The sequence below is a fragment of the Equus quagga genome, chromosome 11 (genome assembly GCF_021613505.1).
Source record: "Equus quagga isolate Etosha38 chromosome 11, UCLA_HA_Equagga_1.0, whole genome shotgun sequence".
Classification (NCBI taxonomy): domain Eukaryota; kingdom Metazoa; phylum Chordata; class Mammalia; order Perissodactyla; family Equidae; genus Equus; species Equus quagga.
The window spans coordinates 99,965,041-99,988,069 of record NC_060277.1 but is presented as its reverse complement, the minus strand read 5'-3'; the positions used below and the strand labels follow the sequence as shown (position 1 = coordinate 99,988,069).

The window sequence follows — 23,029 nt, the reverse complement described above, 5'->3', positions numbered from 1 at the left end:
AGTAACCGTTGTCAAGGGCTAGTAGGAGTCACTATCACATCTGGGACTCAGTCTCAGCATTAGGTGGCTTTGTCCAGTAATGGGGTATGTGTTATATTTTCTGGTCCCATTCTAACAAAACTAGATGGTGTGCACTTCCAGGGCAATTTGCACATCTTGGTCAAGCTGTTATGGAATGGGTGCCAAGCTCCAGCAGCACCATTTCCATCGCCCTGATGCACCTTCCGCTGTCACCAGCCGCCTGTGCTTAGAGCTCAGAGTGGACGCTGCTCTAGGCCTCTGGCACTCGGCCCCTCGAGGCTTTGTTTTCCTTCCAGGGTACTGTAATGACTTGACAGCCTCTTATCACACCAAAATATGCAAACTCGAGGTACACTCCTGAGGCAAAACACACCTAAACCAAGCTGGAGATTAATGTATCACATATAAAACAATGGATACTAATGTGTAATCCACAGGTTAGTTTTAATCAAGTATTACTGATAGTATCAATATCTGTACTTTTCTTTCAGGTATAAATTTATTATTTATCTATGTTTCATTATTATTCAAAAGTAGTCTGACAGTCTCCAATTAATGCTCAATAAGTTATTTCAGAAACAAAAAAAAGGTAGGAAAGGCAGTTAATGGAACCCTCCAACTCACAGAGATCTACAGATCAAACATTTGAGAGCCCATGATTAAAAATACAATGTACCTACCCCCCTTTCAGTCTCAGATGGAAATGATCCAACAAGCCAAAACAAGTAAAGAAGATAGCACCAAAAGGTACTAAAACCTGAAGATATTTTTTTTAAGCCCTAAGCTAACATTAGATATTTACACAGTTGGAATTTTAGGATTTTAAACGTTAATTCCCTCCTTGGAGTAAATACTTGAATGTTTCAAACTAAAGTTATGACAAAGCAAAAGAGTTTTCAAGACTCCAAGTTGCTGCCAGGCAGACAGTGGGGCTGCTCACCAGCCTGGTCACTGGCTCAGGCCCTGCCTTCAAGGAAGTGGCTGTTTCTGATGACTGGAAACTATTTCTTTAAAGAGCCTCAGGAACATGTCCTATAAGATTCTTTCATGGTTTCCTTTTGTTTTATACCTAACTCAAGAAATTCTTCCTTAGGTCCTTGCCCATTTCACTTTTCTGTAGACCCAGAAAAATACTTAGCCAACTCCTCAGGAAAATTCATTACATAATTAAAAAGATATCAAGTCCTGTATTTTTCTTCCTTAGCTTCAGCAACTCTGATTCTTTTAAGCTTTAATGAAGAACTCGTTTTTATTCCTCTGATTGCTATTGCCATTTTTTCCAGCACGTCACCTCATTCTCTATATTTCTTTACACATGTGGTGACTAAAACTGAATGAAAAGTTGACTACCACTACTAGGATTATTAATGATTACAATTACAAAAAACCTAAAAAATCCAAACCAATTTTTCAGTTCTCAATTTAATCATCACAATTGACTTACTTGATAAGGTTCTGGAAAGCATAACCATCTGTCCATTGTTCAGTAAAAGAGGCCCCATGTCGGACAGTGGTAAAGTGGCCCAATCTCAAGCGGTCTTGCATGCTCTTATCTCTACATGCCATCTTCTCTTGTTTTGACTTAGGGGAAAAAGACAAATAGAAAATAATTTTATTTTCCTGTGAGAACTCAGAAACAGCATTATGTTTATTTTTTGTATTATACTGTTCAAAGTTTAGTATAACTGGCAGAATCGACACCGACTTGAGGAAGCCCTTGAAAACTTTAAATTCTCTATATTAACATATACCTTATTTGTCATGGAAAACAGTGTTTTCCTCTCTATAAAAATTAATGAATTAAAAGATAAAGCAAAGTTCTCCTCAGTATCTTTGACATCAATAAAATAATCTACTTCACTTTTATCAATTCCCTCTCTTTTTAACAGCATTCCAAAGTTTTCAGCAAATCTACAGTAAATCACCAATCTGTCCCAAATCTCTAGCTTGTAATAATTTCATTAGGAAGATTGCCATCTTAAAACTTTCAGAATAAGATAAATAAGTACTGGGGACGTAATTACAAAATAAATATACAGAAATACTTATACAGAAATCAGTTGCATTTCTATACACTAACAACAAACTATCAGAAAGAGAAACTAAGAAAACAATTGCAATTACAATTACATCATAAAGAATAAAATACCTGGGAATAAATTTAACCAAAGAGGTGAAAGACCTATACACTGAAATTATAAGACACTGATGAAAGAAACTGAAGATGACACAAATAAAACAGAAAGCTGTATCATGCTCATGGACTAGAAGAATTAATATTGTTAAAATGTATACTATCCAGGGCCGGCCCGGTGGTGCAGCAGTTAAGTTCGCTCATTCCACTTTGGCGGCCTGGGGTTTACCAGTTCAGATCCCAGATGCAGACATGGCACCGCTTGGCAAGCCATGCTGTGGTAGGCATCCCACATATAAAGTAGAGGAAGATAGGCATGGATGTTAGCTCAGGACCAGTCTTCCTCAGCAAAAAGAGGAAGATTGGCAGCAGATGTTAGCTCAGGGCTCATCTTCCTCAAAAAAAAGTATACTATTCAAAGCAATCTACAGATTCAATGCAACTGCTATTAAAACACCAATGGCATTTTTCACAGAACTAAACCAAATAATCCTAAAATTTGTATGGAACCACAAAACACCCTGAATAGCCAAAGCAATCTTAAGAACAAAGCTGGAGGTATCACACTCCTTGATTTCAAACTATACTACAAAGCTACGGTAATCAAAACAGTATGATACTGGCACAAAAACAGACACACAGATCAATGGAAGAGATTAGAGAGCTCAGAAATAAACTCACGCCTTTATGGTCAATTAATCTACAACAGGGGAGGCAAGAATATACAGTGGGGAAAAGACAGTCTCTTCAATAAGTGGCACTGGGAAAACTGGACAGATCCATGCAAAAGAACCAAACGGGACCACTTTCTTACACCATATACAAAAATAAACTCAAAATGGATTAAAGACTTAAATGTAAGACTTAAAATCATGAAAATCCTAGAAGAAAACATAAGTAGTAAACTCAGACATAGGTCTTAGCAATATTTTTTTTAGATACGTCTCCTCAGGCAAGGGCAACAAAAGCAAAAATAAACAAATAGGATTACTTCAAACTAAAAAGCTTTTGCACAGTGAAGGAAACTGTCAATAAAAGGAAAAGGCAACCTACTGAGTGGGAGAATATATTTGCAAATGATATCTCCAATAAGGGGTTAATATTCAAAATATATCAAGAAATAGAAAAAGAAAAAAAATTCTGATTAAAAAATGGACAGAGATCCTGAATAGACATATTTCCAAAGATGACATACACATGGCTAATGGACACATGAAAAGATGCTCAACATCACTAATCATTAGTGAAATGCAAATCAAAACCACGAGATATCACCTCACACCTGTCAGAATGGCTATCATCAAAAAGACAACAAATAACAAGTGTTGGCAAGGACGTGAAGAAACGGGAACCTAAAAGCACTGTTAGGAATGCAAATTTGTACAACTACTAAGGAAAACAGTATGGAGTTTCCTCAAAAAATTAAAAATACTTGGGGGCTGGCCCCGTGGCCAAATGGTTAAGTTCTCTCACTCTGCTTCAGCAGCCCAGGGTTTCACCAGTTCGAATCCTGGGCTCGGACAGGGCACCACTCATTAGGCCATGCTGGGGTGGCGTCCCACATGCCACAACTAGAAGGACCCACAGTTAAAAATACACAACTATGTTGCTTTCATTATGGCTGTTAATCTGTCCTCTATTCATTTTACCACATCCCTTCTCATTTTATCTGGATATATTTTACTTAAAAGATCTTAAGATTTGAAATAGTCAACTCTAACTCATTTCTTTAGTATACCTACTTATAGTTTTATCCTTGGAAAGGAATTTCCATCCTCCAATTTTATATATAACTATGAATATTTTCTTCTTGTTCTTTCACAGACTTTGGTATGTTTAATTCTTTAAACACCTGAAATATACTTGAGTTTATGAAAAAAAAAAAATACACAACTATGTGCCAGGGGAGCTTTCGGAGAAAAAGGAAAAATAAAATCTTTAAAAAAACAAAAGAAAACATGAAAAGAAAAAAATAGAACTACTATATGATCCAGCAATTCCATTTCTGGGTATTTATCCAAAGAAAACGAAAACACTAATTTGAAAAGATATATGCACCCCTATGTTCATCGCAGCATTATTTACAATAGGCATGATATGGAAACAACCTAAGTGTCCATCAGTAGATGAATGGATAAAGAAGATGTGGTATATATACATACAATGGAATACTACTCAGTCATAAAAAGCAGGACATCCTGCCTTTTGCAACAACAAGGATGGATCTAGAAGGTATTATGCTAAGTACATAAGTCAGACAGACAAAGAAGAATACCGTATGGTTTCACTTATATGTGGAATCTAAAGAACAAAACAAACGAGCAAACAAAACAAAATAGAAACAGACTCATAGATACAGAGAACAAACTGGTGGTTGCCAGAGGGAAGCGGGGTGGGAGGAAGAGTGAAACAGGTGAAGGAGATTAAGAGGTACAGACATACAGTCACAAAATAAGTAAGTCACGGGGATGTAACGTACAGCACAGGGAATATAATCAATAATATTGTAATAACTTTGTATGACAACAGATGGTTACTAGTCTTATCAGGGTGATTATTTCATAATGTATATAAATGTTGAGTCATTATGTTGTACACCTGAAACTAATACAACACTGTATGTCAACTATACTTTAATTAAAAGAATTTTTTCAAGAAATAGTTACTAATAACTATTAAAGGCAAGTTGCAACTAATCAATTAAAGTAATCATATACAAGTATATGCCAACTTAATGTTTTTTAAACACAAAGTACTTAATTATCATGTTATTATATACACTTACACCAAATACCATCTCTGAAATGGAAATGTAACTCTTGCTAAATGTGTGTAATGTAATAGTAATAGAATACGCACTTTAATTGATAGGATGAATGTAAGAATTCAGGAGAGCCACAGCCAAATTCAACTAGAACACACTGTCCCTGTTGAACCAACATCAAACTCAAAGCAATGTACAACCAGGAAGAATGTCCCGAATTATCACTCTGGATGCTTGGTCCAGTGTCCACATAAGAATTCTAATTGTCGAACTATAAGAAGTCTTCCTAAAAAAGCCCTACTTTGAAATACTCTCAACTCAGGTAAGGAGTAAGGAGCCACAACAATGACACATTCTGAGCATCCTGGGATACAGAGTTCGGGCCACCATTAATCACTCACCTTTTCTATAAGGAGTTTCTTGCTCATTGTCACACATCGATTTAATCGTTCTTTGTATTTCTCTAGCATCTTTTGCTGTTCATCAATCTGCCGTCTCAAATCACAGTTGGCCTTCAATGGAAAAAAAATTTTTTAATTAGATCCAAGGAAGATAGACTAATACAAAAGCAGTTTTTCAGGGAGTCCAAAAATAATTCCTGTTGTTAAATCAAAAGCAAAATTAAGGTTCAGAGGTAAGAGTAGCTATGTCTTTAAAAAAAAAAAAAAGATAAATACTTCATTCCTTTATTTTATCTTAATAAACGTCATCTATTTATTAAAGATAAATTCTGTTACTAGAAGTGGGTATGTTTTTCTACTGATCATATTTTACTCTTCCCAAAAGCCAGTTATAGGCAAATCCAGTATATCACATATGCCTAAATGGTCACAAAATTTTTTTAAAAAACCTACAATGAATAAGATGTTTAAAACACAAACAGGGTGATTAAGCACTTTACAGCACTTATAGATTATATACTTACAAAGGGTGATTAAGCAGTTACAAAAAAATTACAGAATTTCTTTTAAACCACATAATGTTCTTTTTGTTCAATTGTTCTTTGTTTTTCTATTCTTGTTTCCAAAGAAAAACAGACATGCATTTACATAAATGCTTCTTACCAGAGAAGTCAGGCACACCCATGCCCGCAATAAGAACTAACAAACAGTTGAATACAAGGTCCTGGTTCAAGAATGCCAGAATGTAAATGCACAGTTAATTTAGCTGTGGTCAGAAGGATGGGCTGAATACTTTGAAAGATTCAAGCCTCCTACAATAACAGAGAGGGAAAGAACCACTAACCCAAGGTCAATTTTGACTTGCAACTTCGGAATTTATTCTTGTGTTAAACAAAAGATCTCTACTCTGTTGACAAATAAATGCTACCTACTTTATAATAACTTGCTTGTGTTATTTAAAAAAAAAAAAGAAAAAACTCTATGGTCCAGCCTGGTGGTGCAGCAGTTAGGCGCGCACGTTCCACTTCGGCGGCCTGGGGTTTGCCGGTTCGGATCTTGGGTGCGGACATGGCACCACTTGGCAAGCCATGCTGTGGTAAGGCGTCCCACATACAAAATAGAGGAAGATGGGCACGGATGTTGGTTCAGGGCTAATCTTCCTCAAAAAAAAATCTAGTATTTCCCAAACAATACAAATGTTTCTGAAACAGTAAAAAGCACAAATGGAAGATATTACAACACACTCAATTTTTGAGACTTTTCAGCTTCATTTTCTTTTCTTTTTTTTGTTTTGTGAGGAAGATTCGCCCTGAGCTAACAGCTGTGCCAATCTTCCTCTACTTTGTATGTGGGATTCTACTACAGCATGGCTGATAAGTGGAGTAGTTCCACATCAGGATCTGAATGCACAAACCTGGGCTGCCAAAGCAGAGCACTGTAACCATTCGGCCACAGGGCCAGCCACTTCAGCTTCATTTTTAAAGTGACCAGTGTACAACAGGTTCCATCCCCAAATTCCTACTCTCTTAATAAGTATAATGTCTTCCTATTAGTTCTTCTCACAGAGTTCTATGGACCACATTATCAAAGGCAAAGCGCCAGCATGTTTGGGTAAATGTGACTATCTAATCCATACTAAATAATCTGCAAACCAAAGATTATGCAATGTTTAGGAAAAATTCAATCTACTTTTGGAACATGAGTATTTCCTTGAAATTCATAATCAAATGTATACAATCAATCAATCTCTGGTAGCTTATTTAAAATTTTAAGAACCCTAAACTTTTGTGGTTTCTAACTCTAACAATTTTGTGTTCAAGTTTAAAATAACACCTGGCTAGCAGCTCCTGATGCAGCCTTTCCCAACATCTTACTAAAGGGGAAAAACTCAACCAGCAATCCAAGGCTGCCTGAAAGGGGATGGAAAGACCAGTGGTCACTCCCCTGTCCCTCCAGATCAGAAACACAAGTTCTCATCAACTTGAAAAAACGGCAGGTGTCCTCCTTTGTGATGTATTCATCCCGTTAGCACTGCTCAACATCCAAAGAAAGACTACACCCTTCAGAGAACAAGGGAGTAGAAGGCGGGAAGCGGTGAGTAAAGGGAGCATATCGCTTCCTAGAAAGTGAAACCAGACTATTTTATAGAACCCAAAAAGAGTTAGGATTTAAGTTTTTCATATACTCTATCTTCTCAATCTTAACAGAGTCAAGCTAGGAAGGAAGAAAAGCCCATGATCCTTTTCCGGTCCAGCAGAGCCACTCCAGACAAAAAGCTGCCAGTACTGGAATTGGGAAAGGAGCTTTTTAAACTCACAATAGATCTAATTACAAATCCTGGCCATTCAACCAGCATCCAAGTAAACAAAAACAAGAATAAGAGCAACTCCAAGCAAGCATATACGCTAACAAGGAAAGATGGACGATAGGTACCAAGTCTAAATGCAGTTCTCCTCACTAGAAGATGGAAAGGAAACAAACGAAAAAACAGGCCCAAGGAAAAATATTTCTGAATAAGGAAAGGGAATATCAGCTTGAGAACGATGAAAATGATCTCCCTACAGAAATCAAAAGGACATTTTAGAATTCTGCTTGTCACATTCCATAAAAGGCCAAAAGACATGGTATCCATAAAATAGGAGACAAAAACCATAAAGAATGTACAGGATGGGATAAGAAAGCAAATTAGATAAGAGAAAAACATGTAAATTAAAAATGTAAATAATAGAATCAAAATTCACATGAGCTGCAGTAAAACAGCAGAAAATATACGGAAGACAAAATTAACATTTAATGAGATTCAGAAGACAAGGGCAAGCATATTACATGAGATGTAAAATGATAGAAACAAAGGATAGTGATCGGAATTCCAAGCTGGGAACCAAGGAAGACGCCAACATAAGATGAAAAAAGGCAAAAATTAGGCATAATCACACATTTCCAGAATAAAAATATAGAGACCCATATATAGATGTACCCTGGCATAATTTCTGGAATACAAAAATAAAGGGGGAAGGGTGCCTATAGTCATCATGGAAAAGAGATTACAATGTTTGTTCTTTTGGTCATGCCTTCTTTGAAACATTAAACGCTAGAAAAATTTAAAAGGGGTTTGTGTGTGTTAGATAAGGGAAGTGAGAGAAGGGCAATAGGTTATGACACAAAAATTTTATACACAGCGCTATCTTTTATATGGGAAAGGAAGAGAAACAATTCTCAGTTCTACAAGCACACAGAAATTTTTTTTTTTTTTGAGGAAGATGAGCCCTGAGCTAACATTTGCTGCCAAGCCTCCTCTTTTTGCTGAGGAAGACTGGCCCTGAGCTGACATCCGTGCCCATCTTCCTCTACTTTATATGTGGGATGCCTACCACAGCATGGCATGCCAAGCGGTGCCATGTCTGCACCCAGGATCTGAACCAGTGAACCCCAAGCCACCGAATAGCAGAATGTGCGAACTTAACTGTTGTGCAACCGGGCCGGACCCCACACAGAAAATTTAACACTGACATATCCTTCTAAAAAAAACGCCGGCCCAGTGGCATAGCAGTTAAAATTCACACCCTCCGCTTTGGCAGCCACAGGTTTGTCAGTTCAGATCCTTTGGAGGGACCTACACACCGCTTATCAAGCCATGCTGTGGCAGGAGTCCCACATATAAAATAGAGGAAGACGGGCATGGATGTTAGCTCAGCGCCAGTCTTATTCAGCAAAACGAGGAGGATTGACAGCAGATGTTAGCTCAGGGCTAATCTTCCTCAAAAAAAGTAATGACTGCCAATGAGCTTTGAAATCAGTTTAACAAATAATGTGTAACAGATGCAAATTTGGCCATAAAACTGCTTGTAAATATAAGAATTATTCTTATATATTAAAATCAATAATTTAACAATAATAGTCTAAAAACATCAGATTTTACATAAAGATGATGCTTAATTTAGATATGTGCTAAATTCTAGGTTTTACATATGAGGGAGTCAAATACACTATTTTATACTATACTTCAATAATCACAGAAATATAGGTAAAATTTTTTGGAGGGGAGATAATCACAAATACAGTGATTTTTATTATCTTTAAACAGAGCCCCTTATTCAAACAAAGTCTTACCCAATAAGAAAAACTGGTAAAAGCAAGGCTGCAGATCCCCCCCAAGCTGTGTCTTGGGAGCCCTGGAGTGTCCTCTATAGAAACTTCAGGGTCCCACCAGAGCCAGTCTGAAAACTACTGCATTAGTACAAATAAAGAGCAAACTGACACCTTCTAAATCACTGGAGAAGATAAAAATGTTAAGCCAATTTAATTTATAAATCAGTAATATTTATGTATACATGTATCTACATATACATACTACAAATGATTCAAAAAAATACTGAAGGAAATGTTTTAAACCAAATGTTTTATCTCAGTTAATGGAATCATGGGTGTCATATTTTCACTATTCTCTAAATTTGTTATAAAGAGCATGTATTGCTGTTATAACAAGAAAACAAACATTAAAAAAATGTTATGAATATGTCAAATTGCATATTAAAAATATGCTTGTTAATTATTACGGTATATTTTATAGAGGTATCGTTTTAATTCCAGATTAGCTATTTTTAAAGTTTTTCTTGCAAGCACAAAAAACTTTTAGATGAATAGGTTGTAAAAGATACAAAACGCAAAACCAGGGCTGAAAAGTACTTGTGAAATAGTTTTAGAAATTCAAGAATATTAAAATAACTTCTCCAGGGGCCAGCCCCGTGGCCAAGTACTCCGCTTCAGTGGCCCAGAGTTTCGCCAGTTCAGATCCTGGGCACAGACATGGCACCACTCATCAAGCCCTGCTGAGGCGGCATCCCACATGCCGCAACTGGAAGGACCCACAACTAAAAATACACAGCTATGTACTAGGGGGATTGGGGGAGAAAATGCAATAAAAATAAGTTAATTAATTAAATAAAATAACTTCTCCAGAAGGGGAAGATAACATTTTATACTTATTCCCACAGTTCCAGATGAAGTACAAGATTCCATTTATTTCTCTAGCATATATTTAATTATTAAAATTCTACAGTATAAGATTTCCAACTTAAAGATAGTGCTTAGAATGTAGGTTTGATCCTGGTCCCTACTCAGATTCCCTCAGGTTAAAGCAAAATATCCAAATGTTTATTATTTAACTTTGTTATTTGGCTATAGTAATTATCTCTATGATAGACACATAATCCAAATATACATAACATCAATCAGTGCTTGTTATAAAATCTCTTACTACATTTTAATACTTACTCTTAACAAATCATCTATTCTTCCCTCCTTCTTCTCTAAGTCAGAATTCTTATTGTTTTCTAGTGCAGATATTTTTTCTATTGTGAGGTCAGACTACAGAGAAAAAGAGAAAACAAACTTAGGATTAGTCTCAAAATATTACATGTCATCACATTTTTTTCATTACTTTTCTGAAAAAAAGAACTTGCTAAAGAAAATAGCCTGGAATCACATGGCTCAAGAAATTAAATCTGCTTTCCTCATCCCATTCTTTAACCCTTATATTCTGGTACACCTGCACTTCAAAAACATGTTAACTTTGGAATCAAATATATGAATTCTCAAACTACTGTACACTGAACAATACAGAAACATACTACTTTAAAAATAAAACTAACAATAGAAAAGGACTTGAGAGATGACCCAAATCAACAAAGAACTAACACGCCACCTAGTGGAAACAAAGAGCAACCACAAGGGGAGAGAGGAAGTTATCTGAAGGCTCAGCTATCCAAGTCTGTTCAACTGCCCAAAAGCCAGTAATTCAAATAAAATTAAAATCTTCTCCTGAGAGTTGTATAGCTCTTGAGATTTAAGAAATTCTCCCAAAGTGCCAAGCAGCCTGTCTTGAAGACAACGCAGTGCCAAGAGTCTTCGAGAAAACCCAGCATACTATATGACTAGCTCAACACCACAAAATGGAGGATATATCCACTATCCTTTCCAGATATCTTTGAGTATTCACAACATTCCCTAAATTAAAAAGAGTTTCTGAAGACTGTTTAAGTAGGAAATTATGTTGGTGTGCCAAATCTTAAAGAAGTTTAGCTAGGTCTTGCCAAATAAGCAGGTACAAGGAATAAATTAACTACTTTCATAAGGCGAGAAATTAGCATTCACTGAAGCCTACTGTAAGCACTGTTCTAATAATCAGTTTGCATACACTGAGATAATTAGAATCAACCACATTTTACAGATGATTTGTACTCAAGAAAACTGAGGCCCAAAAAGATAAAGCATAAGTTGAGAGCCAGAATTTGAACCCAAGCCTAGAGTCTCCAAAGTGAGTGCTCTTTCCTCAATACCATGCTGCAGGATAAGGGTTTCCACTGCAATACACCAGAAAGGTAAAGAGACACCTCGAAAAGTTAAAGCACCTTCCAAAAGACTTCAAATACTCATAACGCAAGTTCTGAATATAATACACACAAACAGTGAGGTGAAGTTGGAGAAATAAAGGGAAGACAAAGAGAGGACTCATAGATCTCATATGTGATTAGCGTTTATTCCTAAGCAGATGTTTTCTTCCTCTGTTGATCGATCAGTGACCTACCTGGGTCTGTCTGTGCTGGATGGAAATCTGTTTTTGGGAGCTGCAGGAATGCTCTGTGTTGCCAGATCCCGTAGAAGAGGGACTGTTTTGCTGAGCCTGTAAAAAGGTATATCACCAATCACAAGAAAGTTTGGCATCTTTCTCCACAAATCTATGTGTGAATGTAAATGATTAACTCAACATAAAACAAACTCTTTTTGATGAAAGTCAGAAGCCAGGGCCATGTGGCCAAGATGAAACCAAAACAATTCAAACGAGAAGCAAGGACTAGACACAGTGGCTTGGACCACGTTCCAATAAATAAAGTATCAAGTGCTTATAAATGAATTTTTACATACGTAAATTAGAGAAAATTAAAAGTTATTCCTGTAATAATATGCCCTTTCCACTTGTATTTCACTACGTTTTTGTCAGAAAAGTCTGGTAAAGCACCCAATGCACAGGGGATGCTTTTGACTCCAGTCAGAAACAACTGTGACCTACTATTTAGAATAGTCTCCTAAATCCATGAGCACGCAGGGGTCCAAAAACCCAGGTCGATTTCCAATACTGTCAGTTGCTGACTATGACTTTAATACAATTGATAGGATATTCTAAGGCATTTTTAAATTGACAAGGTCTAGAATTTAATATAATTCAACTATTCAGGAAGATACAATCATCTTACTCCCAAAAGTCCTTTTAAAAACTAGACTGCACCTAACACAGTACAACCCATCACAGACATAATTAGGAAATATTGGATATTCTGAGGATTATACGATAATGGAAATACAGTACTACTATCTCATCAGAGAATGCAGTGTTTCCACATATGTGAATTTTTTCTGATACTTTCCATATATTCTTTAATTATTTTTATTATTCATCAACATATTAACAATGCTATAACCACCATCTACTGAGCAATTACTGTCAGCTAAATGCATCACTGTCATGATCACATGTAATCCTTACAAAACCCTATAAGGTGATTATTATTATTTTCTATTTATATATAAAAAATGCAAGTCAGAGATATTAAGCAACTATGCGGGATCACAGAGCTAGTAAGTGAGAGAACAAGAATTGAGGGCCATCTGCATCCACGATAACCACTCTCAACAACCACTGTCTCCTCTCATTAACAGTCACAGATACTATTCCGACCAGGCCACAAGCAAGCTAAGAACTTCATACGCATAATATATATATATATATATATATATTTTTTTTTTTTTTTTTGAGGAAGATTAGCCCTGAGCTAACATCTGCCGCCAATCCTCCTCTTTTGGCTGAGGAAGACTGGCCCTGAGCTAACGTCCGTGCCCACCTCCCTCTACTTTATATGTGGGACGCCTACCACAGCATGGCGTGCCAAGTGGTGCCACGTCCACACCCGGGATCAGAACTGGCAAGCCCTGGGCCGCCAAAGCAGAACGTGCGCACTTAACCACTGCACCATCAGGCCGGTCCCTTACACATAATTATATTAAAGGCTCACAACAGCCTGGTAAGGTGGACAGTATTACGATGTCCAAATTTTCATTCACTCGACAACTACTCATCAAGTACTCCCTATGTCTGAGACCTGTGTTAGATGCTAGGGACACAAAGGCCAAGAAAAACACAACTCACAGACTCTTTACTCTGTCTTAATAAAGCTTACAATCCAAGAGAAGATTTATTAAGCACTCCGTAAATATTTGTTGAAAGAAACTGTTAAATAAACAATCATAATAAATGCAAAAATACAATTAGTTCTGAAACGCTGTAAGAGTATGTAACAGGGTATACAACCTAATCTAGAGAGTCAGGGATGAATTCCTTGAGAAAATGAGTTAAGATTTGAAGAAAATACGCAGTCAAAGAGACGAGATGATAGGAACATTCCAGGTAGAGACTGTGTAGATCACTAGGGGAGGAGAGAAGACTGATGTGGGGATCAAAGAAGTCAAAAATGAGAAACCACTCTCCAAGAGGTTAAACAGCATGCACCGCCTGTGAGTGGCAGAGCTGCGATTAGAGCCAGGTCTAGGAGAGCTCAAATAACTGCGAGTGTTCTCTGCCCTTTCCACAATGCAGCAAATCCAACCTTTCCATACTGATTAAGGGTCACCACTATGAAACTTGAGTATCGAGCATCATCTCCTTCAGTTATCGTGAGATTGCTCTTACGATCCTCTCTTTTTAAAATTAGTTTCACAAATGGGAGGACACAAATTGGAACAGAGAGTATAGACAGCTCCTCTTCCTTCCTCTGTCAGTCTTCTTTTCCTTTTTTTTGAGGAAGATTAGCCCTGAGCTAACATCTGCTGCCAAGCCTCCTCTTTTTGCTGAGTAAGACTGGCCCTGAGCTAACATCCGTACCCACCTTCCTCTACTTTATATGTGGGACGCCTACCACAGCATGGCTTGCCAAGCCGTGCCATGTCCACACCCGGGATCTGAATCGGCGAACCCCGGGCTGCAGAGAAGCGGAACATGCGCACTTAACCACTGCGTCACCGGGCCAACCCCTGCCTGAGTCTTGCTCAGCTCTCACCCAGACTATTGCAATAGGTTCCCTTCCTCAAATCTTGATAAAATCTTTAGCAAAGCACTCAAGCCCTTCACAATTTGGCTTCAACAAGCTTTCACAGCCTCAGCTCCTGATAATTTCTATTCTTCATCCAATTCCCAAATCAGATATTTTTCTCCTGGTGCCAAGAGTTCTCTCAAGCTTCTATAATATCGTACATGCTCTATCTCCAGCAAAAAATCCTAATCTCGGCCTTCTTCAGTGCAGTGAACTCCTGGTCCTCCGTCGAGATGCAGTTCAAGGGTCACTTCCTCTGGTAAATCTTCTGTGCCTGGCCTGGTTGACTGAGCAAGTTCCCTTCTCTTTGTTCCCTGACCACCTTATTTGGGCACTTATCTAAACACACCATCATGCTGCAACTGGACCACAAAGTAGTCATTAAAATTCTGAGACTAAAAAAATAAAAACCAAAATAAATACAATTAGTTTCTAAACAAATATGACTGTTTGAACTATATTTATAATTCAGATGACTAACAGGCTTTTCTATAAACTTTGAGATTTTTGGCATATGGGCTTTGTTAAAATGCTTTACATGTGCTCATTTCTGATTCTAAGTTTTCTTCCAGCAAACTAAGGGTGCTAGAATGTAATTCAGTGGGATGTTTCCAAATTAAAGCTTTCTGCCCATCAAAACAAAGCCCTCTGCATTCCGCCACCTGCAGAGGAGCTGGCCTTTCTGTCTCGAGTCTACCAGACACTTCAAGAGAGACCACAGTCAGCTCTCCCACCGTTCGGCGGGGAGGACTGTTTGGGGAGCAGTACTATGCTACTGCAAAGAAAAATCCATGCCAATAAGCTACACTAATCCCCCTAACACTCGTTCAACTAAAGCTAAATACACATTTTCAAGAAAACCAATAGCAGAAAGAGGAAGAGCCAACAGGAAAAAAACAAAATCTGATCCAAAAGAAAACAGATCATTCAATAAAAACAACTTGAAAAATAAAATATGTTCACAGAAGGTCAAAGGACACTACAAAAAAATGAAAAAGCAGCAAAGAACATAAAAGATAAACTTGATAAAACAAGATTATCAAAATTTAGAAAACTGAGTAGATGAGCTAAATAACAACATGGACATAGCTGAACACAAAATCAGTAATCTGGAAGACAATGTCCAGAAAATCTCCCAGAAGATAAAACAAAAAGTCAAATAGAGCACGAAAGAAAAGTTAAGAAACATGAACGGCACAGTGGCTCCAAAATGATCTCTGCTTTCCAACGGGGAAGAAATACTCGAAGAACAATAAAATAAAATTTCTCTGAGGTAAAAAGGTAAGTTTTAAGAGTGAAAAACCCACCATATGACAAGAAGGATTAATGGAGGAAAAAGATAAATAGTGGATAAACTTCAAGAACAAAGAGATAACATCTGATACGGTATCTAACATGGCATCCAAAAAGCATCCAACGCCCTTCCATGATTAGAGAAGGCAACAAACTCGGAATAGAAGGGAACTCTCTCAACCCAAAAAACCATCTCTGAAAAACATACAGCTAACCTAATACTCACTGTCAAAGATCCCACGCTTTCCCCCTAAGATCAGGAACAAGACAAGGATGTCCACTTGAACCACTTCTATTCAACACCGTGCTACAAATTCTAGCCAGGGCAACCAGCAAGAAAATAAAAGGCACGCAGACTGGAAAAGAAGTAAATCTCTCTCTATTTGCAGATGACATGGTTTTGTATCCAGAAGGTCCCACCAAAAACTATTAGAACTAAAACACAAGCTCAAGAAGATTGTAGGATATAAAATATATAAAATACATAAAAATCAATTGTATTCTATATTCTAACAATGGGCAGTCTGAAAATAAAATTAAGAAAACTATTCTACTTGCAATAGCATCAAAAAGAATAAACACTTAGAAATAATTTTAACAAAAGAAGGGCAAGATCTGTACACTGACAACTGTAAACGTTATTGAAAGAAATTAAAGAGATCTAAACAAACGGAAAGATACCTCACGTTCACGGATTGGAAGACTTAACATTTTTAGGAGGATAATACTCCCAAACTGATCTATAGATTCAGCACAATTGCTATAAATCCCTGCTGGTTTGTTTACAGAAACTAAAAAGCTGATCTTAAAATTCATATAAAAATGCAAGGATCCTGCAGCCAAAACAATCCTGAAAAAGAACAAAGTTGGAGGACTCACACTTCCTGACTTCAAAATTTAAATTACTACACAGCTACAGTAATTAAGACAATGTGGTACTAGCATGGGAGAGGCATATAAATCACTGGTGTAGAATCGAGAGTCCAGAAATAAACTCCTTACGTTTACAGTCAGTTGATTTTTGACAAGGGTGCCAAGACAATTCAATGGAAAAAGAACAGTGTTTTCAAACAAATGGTCCTGGGACAACTGGATATCCACATGCAAAAGAATAAAGTTGGACCCCTTTCCTCACACTACACACAAAAACACAAAATGGATCGTAGACCTAAATATAAGAGCTAAAAGCACACTTAAAAAACCATAGGAGTAGATTTTCATGACCTTATGTTAAATAAGGTCTTCTTAGCTACAACACTAAAAGCATAAGCAACAAAAGAAGAAATAGATAAATTGAACTATTTTAAAACTAAAAACTTTTGTCCTTCAAAGGACACTTTCAAGAAAGTAAAACAACAACCCACAGGAGAAAAATATGTGCAAATCATATATTGATATGGGTCTAATATCTAAAATATATAAAGACCTCTCATAACTCAACAACAAAGAGATAAACAACCCAATTTAAAAATGGACAAAGAATTTGTATGGACATTTCTCCAAAGAAGAAATACAAATGGTCATAAGCAAATGAAAACAATGCTCAATATCATTAGTACTGAGGAAATACAAATCAAAACCACAATGAGATGTCACTTCAAACCCACTAGGATGGCTATAATTGAAATGACAGATAATAGCAAGCATTGACAAGGATGTGCAAAACTCTTCTATACCGCTGCTGGGTTCATAAAATGGTGCACCTGCTTTGGAAAACAGTTTGACAGTTCCTCAAAAATAGTTACCATATGAGCCAGTAATTCTACTCTTCAGTATATACCCCCCAAAAACTGAGAACATACGCCTATGCAAAAACTTGTACATGAATATTCATAGCAGTATTATTCATAATAACCAAAAAGTGGAAACAACCCAAATGTCCATCAACTGATGAATGGATAAATAAGGCTGTGACTAAGTATCAAGAAGAATGATTATATTTACTGATATACATCCATGATGCCATATGATAATCAAAGAGGAGAAAGCTATTTGTCACCATTGGATACAGCTATTACTCCTAACTTTAAAAATTTATTTAAAAAATTTAGGTTGGTACTGCTGGTGGGAATGCAAACTGGTACAGCAACTGTGGAAAACAGTATGGAGACTCCTCAAAAAATTAAAAATAGGGGGCCAGCCTGGTGGCACAGCAGTTAAGTTCGCACATTCCGCTTCGGTGGCCTAGGGTTCACCAGTCTGGATCCCAGGTGCAGACATGGCACTGGCTTGGCAAGCCATGCTGTGGTAGGCGTCCCACATATAAAGTAGAGGAAGATGGGCACGGATGTGAGCTCAGGGCCAGTCTTCCTCAGCAAAAAGAGGAGGATTGGCAGCAGATGTTAGCTCAGGGCTAATCTTCCTCAAAAAGAAAAGAAAAGAAAAGAAATACCACATGACTCAGCCATCCCACTACTGGGTATCTATCCAAAGAACTTGGAATCAGCAATTCAAAAAGACCCATGCACCCCTACGTTCACTGCAGCATTATTCACAATAGCCAAGACATGGAAGCAACTTAAGTGCCCACCAAGTGATGATTGGATAAAGAAGATATGGTATATATATACAATGGAATACTATTCAGTCATAAAAAAGGATAAAATTGTCCCACTCACAACAACACGGATGGACCTTGAGGGTATTATGTTAAGTGAAATAAGCCAGATGGAGAAAGACAATCTCTGTATGACTCCACTCATGTGGAAATTAAACACGTAGACAAAGAGAACAGATTAATGGTTACCAGGGGAAAGGGGGGTTGGGGGTAGGCACAAAGGGTAAAGTGGTGCACCTAAAACACGACTGACAAACAAAGTACAAGCAAAATTTCACAAGGTTGTAAACTATCATAATCTCAATAAAAAGTAAAAAAAAAAAAATTTAGGTTGTTAATTAAAAGGAAAGAACTAACAGCATTTCACCTGCCTTTCTAGTAGAACAGAATGTCAGTGTAGCCCAACAGGCCCGAAGATGACAGGAAAGTTCTATTTTACATAAGAATAGACACTAATAAAAGATAAGTGTGACCATGTTAATCTGGCCATCTAGGAGAATGTCAATATTCTTTAGAAAATGCCTGTTAAGCTATTTAAGGATAGGAGGTCAAGATTTCTGAAATGTACTTTCAAATACTGCAGCACAAAAAAGAAAAAGCAAACTACATTTTTTAAAAAATCAAGCTTCTAAGAACACCTTGTATAATGTTCAAAGATGTAGCTTTCAAGGAAATAATGGACCTGGCATTTAAGAAAAAAAATCTAGTAGACCCTGACAATAAGAACTGCCTCATTCAATCCAACCAATTCAACGACTTAGGAATGTTTTCTTATCAGCGAACCCAATGAAATCATTTGGTTTTGTAATGCCTAATAATGAAACAACCACAATATCGTAAATGCTCAAATGTTTTTGAAGTTTTAGAATAACTTATAAAGCAGAAAAGAATTATAGCTGGAATAACAAACTAAGTATCACATACTTATAATGTAACAACAAAGAACTGAAAGATGAGAGAGGGAGTGGGGTGATAGTTATGAGTCTGTTAAACTCATCTCTTATAATAGGAAGCAAATAGATCTTGTTGACAATTGATTAAATAAGAGGTATATTATTTGAAGTTAAAACAGTAACAGGTAGAAAATCTAAAACATAAATTGTTAACAGTGGCTATCTCTCTGAAGGGTGCAAAGAAACAAATTTTACTCTTTTCTATTACTTCAATTTTTTGTGGGCCAGTACATATAATTACTTTTATGATTTAGCAAATTATATCCTTATACTCTAAAAAATCAAACTATGTTAAAACATATAAGATTATGTAACAATCTGATTTTAAATATTTAGAGGGTCAAACATAGTATTTTGCCACCTGCTATTTTTATTTATCAACATATATCTACAGATCTTTCATTGTTAGGATCTATCTATTTCACTTCCTTTGTCAACTATACAGCATTCCATTGTACGTATGTATTATATTCTATTTAACTAGTGCATACATGAAGGGCAGGCTAGCCCTGGTGGTCCAGTGGTTAAGATTCAGCCCTCTTACTGCCAAAGCCTGGGTTCATTTCCCGGTCAGGGAACCAGACCACCCGTCTGTTGGTTGTCATATTGTGGTGGCTGCATGTTGCTGTGACGCTGAAAGCTATGCTACCAGTATTCCAGCGGGGTCACCCATGGTTGACAGGTTTTGGTGGAGCTTCCAGATTTAAGACAGACTAGAAAGAAGGACCTGGCCACCCATTTCTGAAAATACTGGCCATGAAAACCCTGCGAATAGCAGCCAAGCACTGGCTGATGCAGCGCTGGAAGGTGAGAGGATGGCACAGAAAGACCAGGCAGGGTTCCGCTCTGCTGTCCACGGGGTCGCTAGGAGTCAGAATCGACTCAGTGGCTCTAACAACAATATGAAGGATGTTTTTATTAATTATCTTTAATATCTTTACACTGAGTGTCTGTTAGAGCAGACCTCGTTCTGGCATTGGAGATACAAAAGTTAACAAAGTCCTTGACCTGATGGAGTTTACATTCCAGCGGGGGAGGGAGAGTCAGATAAAGAAGTAAATTATAGCAGGTTAGCTGGTGATAAGACTAAGGAGAAAAACAAAGTAGGACACAGGAGTTACTGCGTGGGGTGGGCAGGGAGGAGTTGCTATTTTATACAGTGTAGTTAGGGTAGGTCTCTCTAACAGGGTGAATTTAAGCAGAGACTAAGGAAAACTGAGGGAGCAAGCCATGCTGATATCTGGGGAAAGAATATTAAGGCAAAGGCAACAGCAAGTGCAAAGGCCCCGAGGTGGGAGAAGCCCAGGTGTGGACAGAACTTGATGAGGCAGGGAAATAGTAGTAACAGACGAGATGTCAGAGTGGGAGGAAACAGACTATGCAGGGCCTTATGTGCCATTTTAAGAACTTTCAAGCAGGGGAGTGGCATGACTGGATTTATGTTTCAATAGGATCACTCTGGTCTGCTGAGAACAGATTAAAAGGAAACAAAGGTAGGAGCAGAGTCCAGTTAGGAGGCTGCTGCCATAATCTCAGTAGGAGACGTTCAGATTTGAGTGGTAGTAATGAAGGGGGTTAGAAGTGGTAGGATTCTGAACATATTTTCAAGGTAGTATCAATCACACTTGGTAATGGATTTGGATTAGAGGTATAAAATAAAGAGAAGAGACAAGAATGACTCAGAGGTTTTTAAACAATTAGAAGGAGAGAGTTGACAATTATTGAGATGTTGAAGGCTGTGGGAGAAATGGGTTTGGAGTGGTGGGATAAAATGAAAAATTCAGTTTTGGACATGTTAAATTTGATATGCTTATTAGACATAAGGAGAAAATGGCTAGAGGAAACTGACTGCACAGGTCTGGAATTCAGGACAGGGCTCTGGGCTAGAGATACAAACTTAGAAGTCTCCTACATATGGGTGGTAATTACAGCAAAGAAACTAAACAAGATCAGGTAGAGAATGAAGGTAGACAATAGTCTGAAGACTGAGCCTTGGGGCACTCCAATGTTTAGGGATCCGGGAAATGAGGAGCAACCAAAAGAGTGGAAGCCCACAGAAGAGCATATCTTTGAAGGAGGGCGTGATCAACTGTGGCTAATGAAGCACGGTGGATAAGTTCTGAGGACTGACCACTGGATTTAGCAATGTGGAGGTCACAGATACCCTGTGCTAAGTTCCTCTGAAACACTGGGAGAGGGAAACTGCTTCCAGATTTTTCCAATTATAAACAATACAACAAACATCTCTGTGTAGTTTTATGGGAATGGAATTTCAGGACCCAAGGATATGTAAACTTAACAATGAGATACAATACCAACTTGTCCAAATGACTGTACCAATTTATTGTCGGTATAAAACTACATGTGTGTCTAAAACATCACCTACACCGACAATGATCAAACTTAGTAATCTTTGCCAGTTTGATAGGTCAAAACATTATCTTGTTTTATTCTGAATTTTTCCAGGGCTAAAGTTAAGCATTTTTCCACATTGCCATTTGCCTTTTTTTTTTCTGTAAAATTGCCTGGTCATAGCCTTTGCTTATTTTTTTAGGAAACTGCTGGCCTTCCTATTAATTCATAGCATTTCTTGTATATTAATGTTAAAGAAAGGAAAAAGCAAAAGAGTTATTAATAAGCTTATATCCTGGCTGGAACTGCAGAGAGGCAGAGAGAAACAGAACTATATCAAAGCATTTAAGAGCTTTGGTTTTTATACTGTTTCCATGTTCCTTCTTCAGACATGATCGTTTTCTTACTCCTCTCTGACAACTCTCTTCCAAGTGAGAACAATCTGGCTATAGCATCTGAAACTCCTTTGACAGCCTGAGTGTGCTAGCTGACAGGACTAAGCAGGTGGTAGTCCTTCATATGCATCCACCACAAGCCTGCATGCCCAGACCTTTTATGGAAGGCTTACATTAGGAAACCGAGTTCTCACTGATTGAAATGCTGTGTATTTAACTATATGCCTGTCACACAGTAGGCATTCAGCAAATATTCGTGGAATGGATAAAGGGAACTCCTCTCAAGAGAAAAGGAGGTAGTTTTTAAGGCAATAAAAAAATCAAAAGTGCAAATAACCCCCTGATCATCTAGGGCTTTGCACGACAAAGTTAGATCTAAGATGAAGATTTAACAAGTACCAGTGAATAGTAAGGAAAGAATGAAATATATACACAAAGACAGACAGATACATTCTCTAAAACAATACTATAGAGTGCTGCATCCTCATGCAAACTTCCATATTGCAGTCAGGCCCACTCACAATATTGTATCGGTCAATTCTCCCATTTTGCATTGCTCCCTTCTACCCTAAATTTTCCTGGCTAAAATTATACTGTCTTCACACAAGAAGTTTCTCCATTCCTTTGATGATTACAAAGTTCTGTGTTTTTAAAAAGTTGTATTATCTTTTTCTTGAGGAAAAGCAATAATAACTAAAAGAAAGTATTCCAAACAATGACGATAGTTCCCTACCTAATTATTTTATTTTTATTTCCTTTTCTTAAGAAACCCACAATTTTCATGGCCTTTTTGAATACAATTGCATGTGGGTTAATGACTCAGAATACACAGAGCAAATAGAGAGGAAACTTAAGATTACAACTGGAGAAAATGAACCAGTAAAAGGGAGGAAATTTGGATCAATGGTGATTTTAGCTCTCCAAGATGCCTCTAAAAATGGAAGTATAGGGCAATGGGGCTTTCTCTTGCTTTAAACCATCCTTGCCAACAAACATGTACTTGGAAGGGCACAGAA

At 37.4% G+C, this 23,029-nt stretch overlaps 1 protein-coding gene across 6 annotated transcripts in view; it reads right to left on the bottom strand.

Moving 5' to 3' along the window:
- TLK2 (tousled like kinase 2) overlaps window positions 1-23,029 on the bottom strand; it is a 109,988-nt gene that overhangs the window by 35,266 nt on the left and 51,693 nt on the right. For 5 of the 6 annotated variants that reach the window (XM_046676329.1, XM_046676330.1, XM_046676325.1 and 2 more), the window contains 4 exons: window positions 11,907-12,002; window positions 10,595-10,687; window positions 5,321-5,431; window positions 1,466-1,602 (listed from right to left, as the gene is read on the bottom strand). In XM_046676329.1, the coding sequence (XP_046532285.1) occupies window positions 1,466-1,602; window positions 5,321-5,431; window positions 10,595-10,687; window positions 11,907-12,002 (437 nt within the window). The remainder of the gene's footprint in view (window positions 1-1,465; window positions 1,603-5,320; window positions 5,432-10,594; window positions 10,688-11,906; window positions 12,003-23,029) is intronic. The other variant, XM_046676328.1, reaches the window with a different exon arrangement.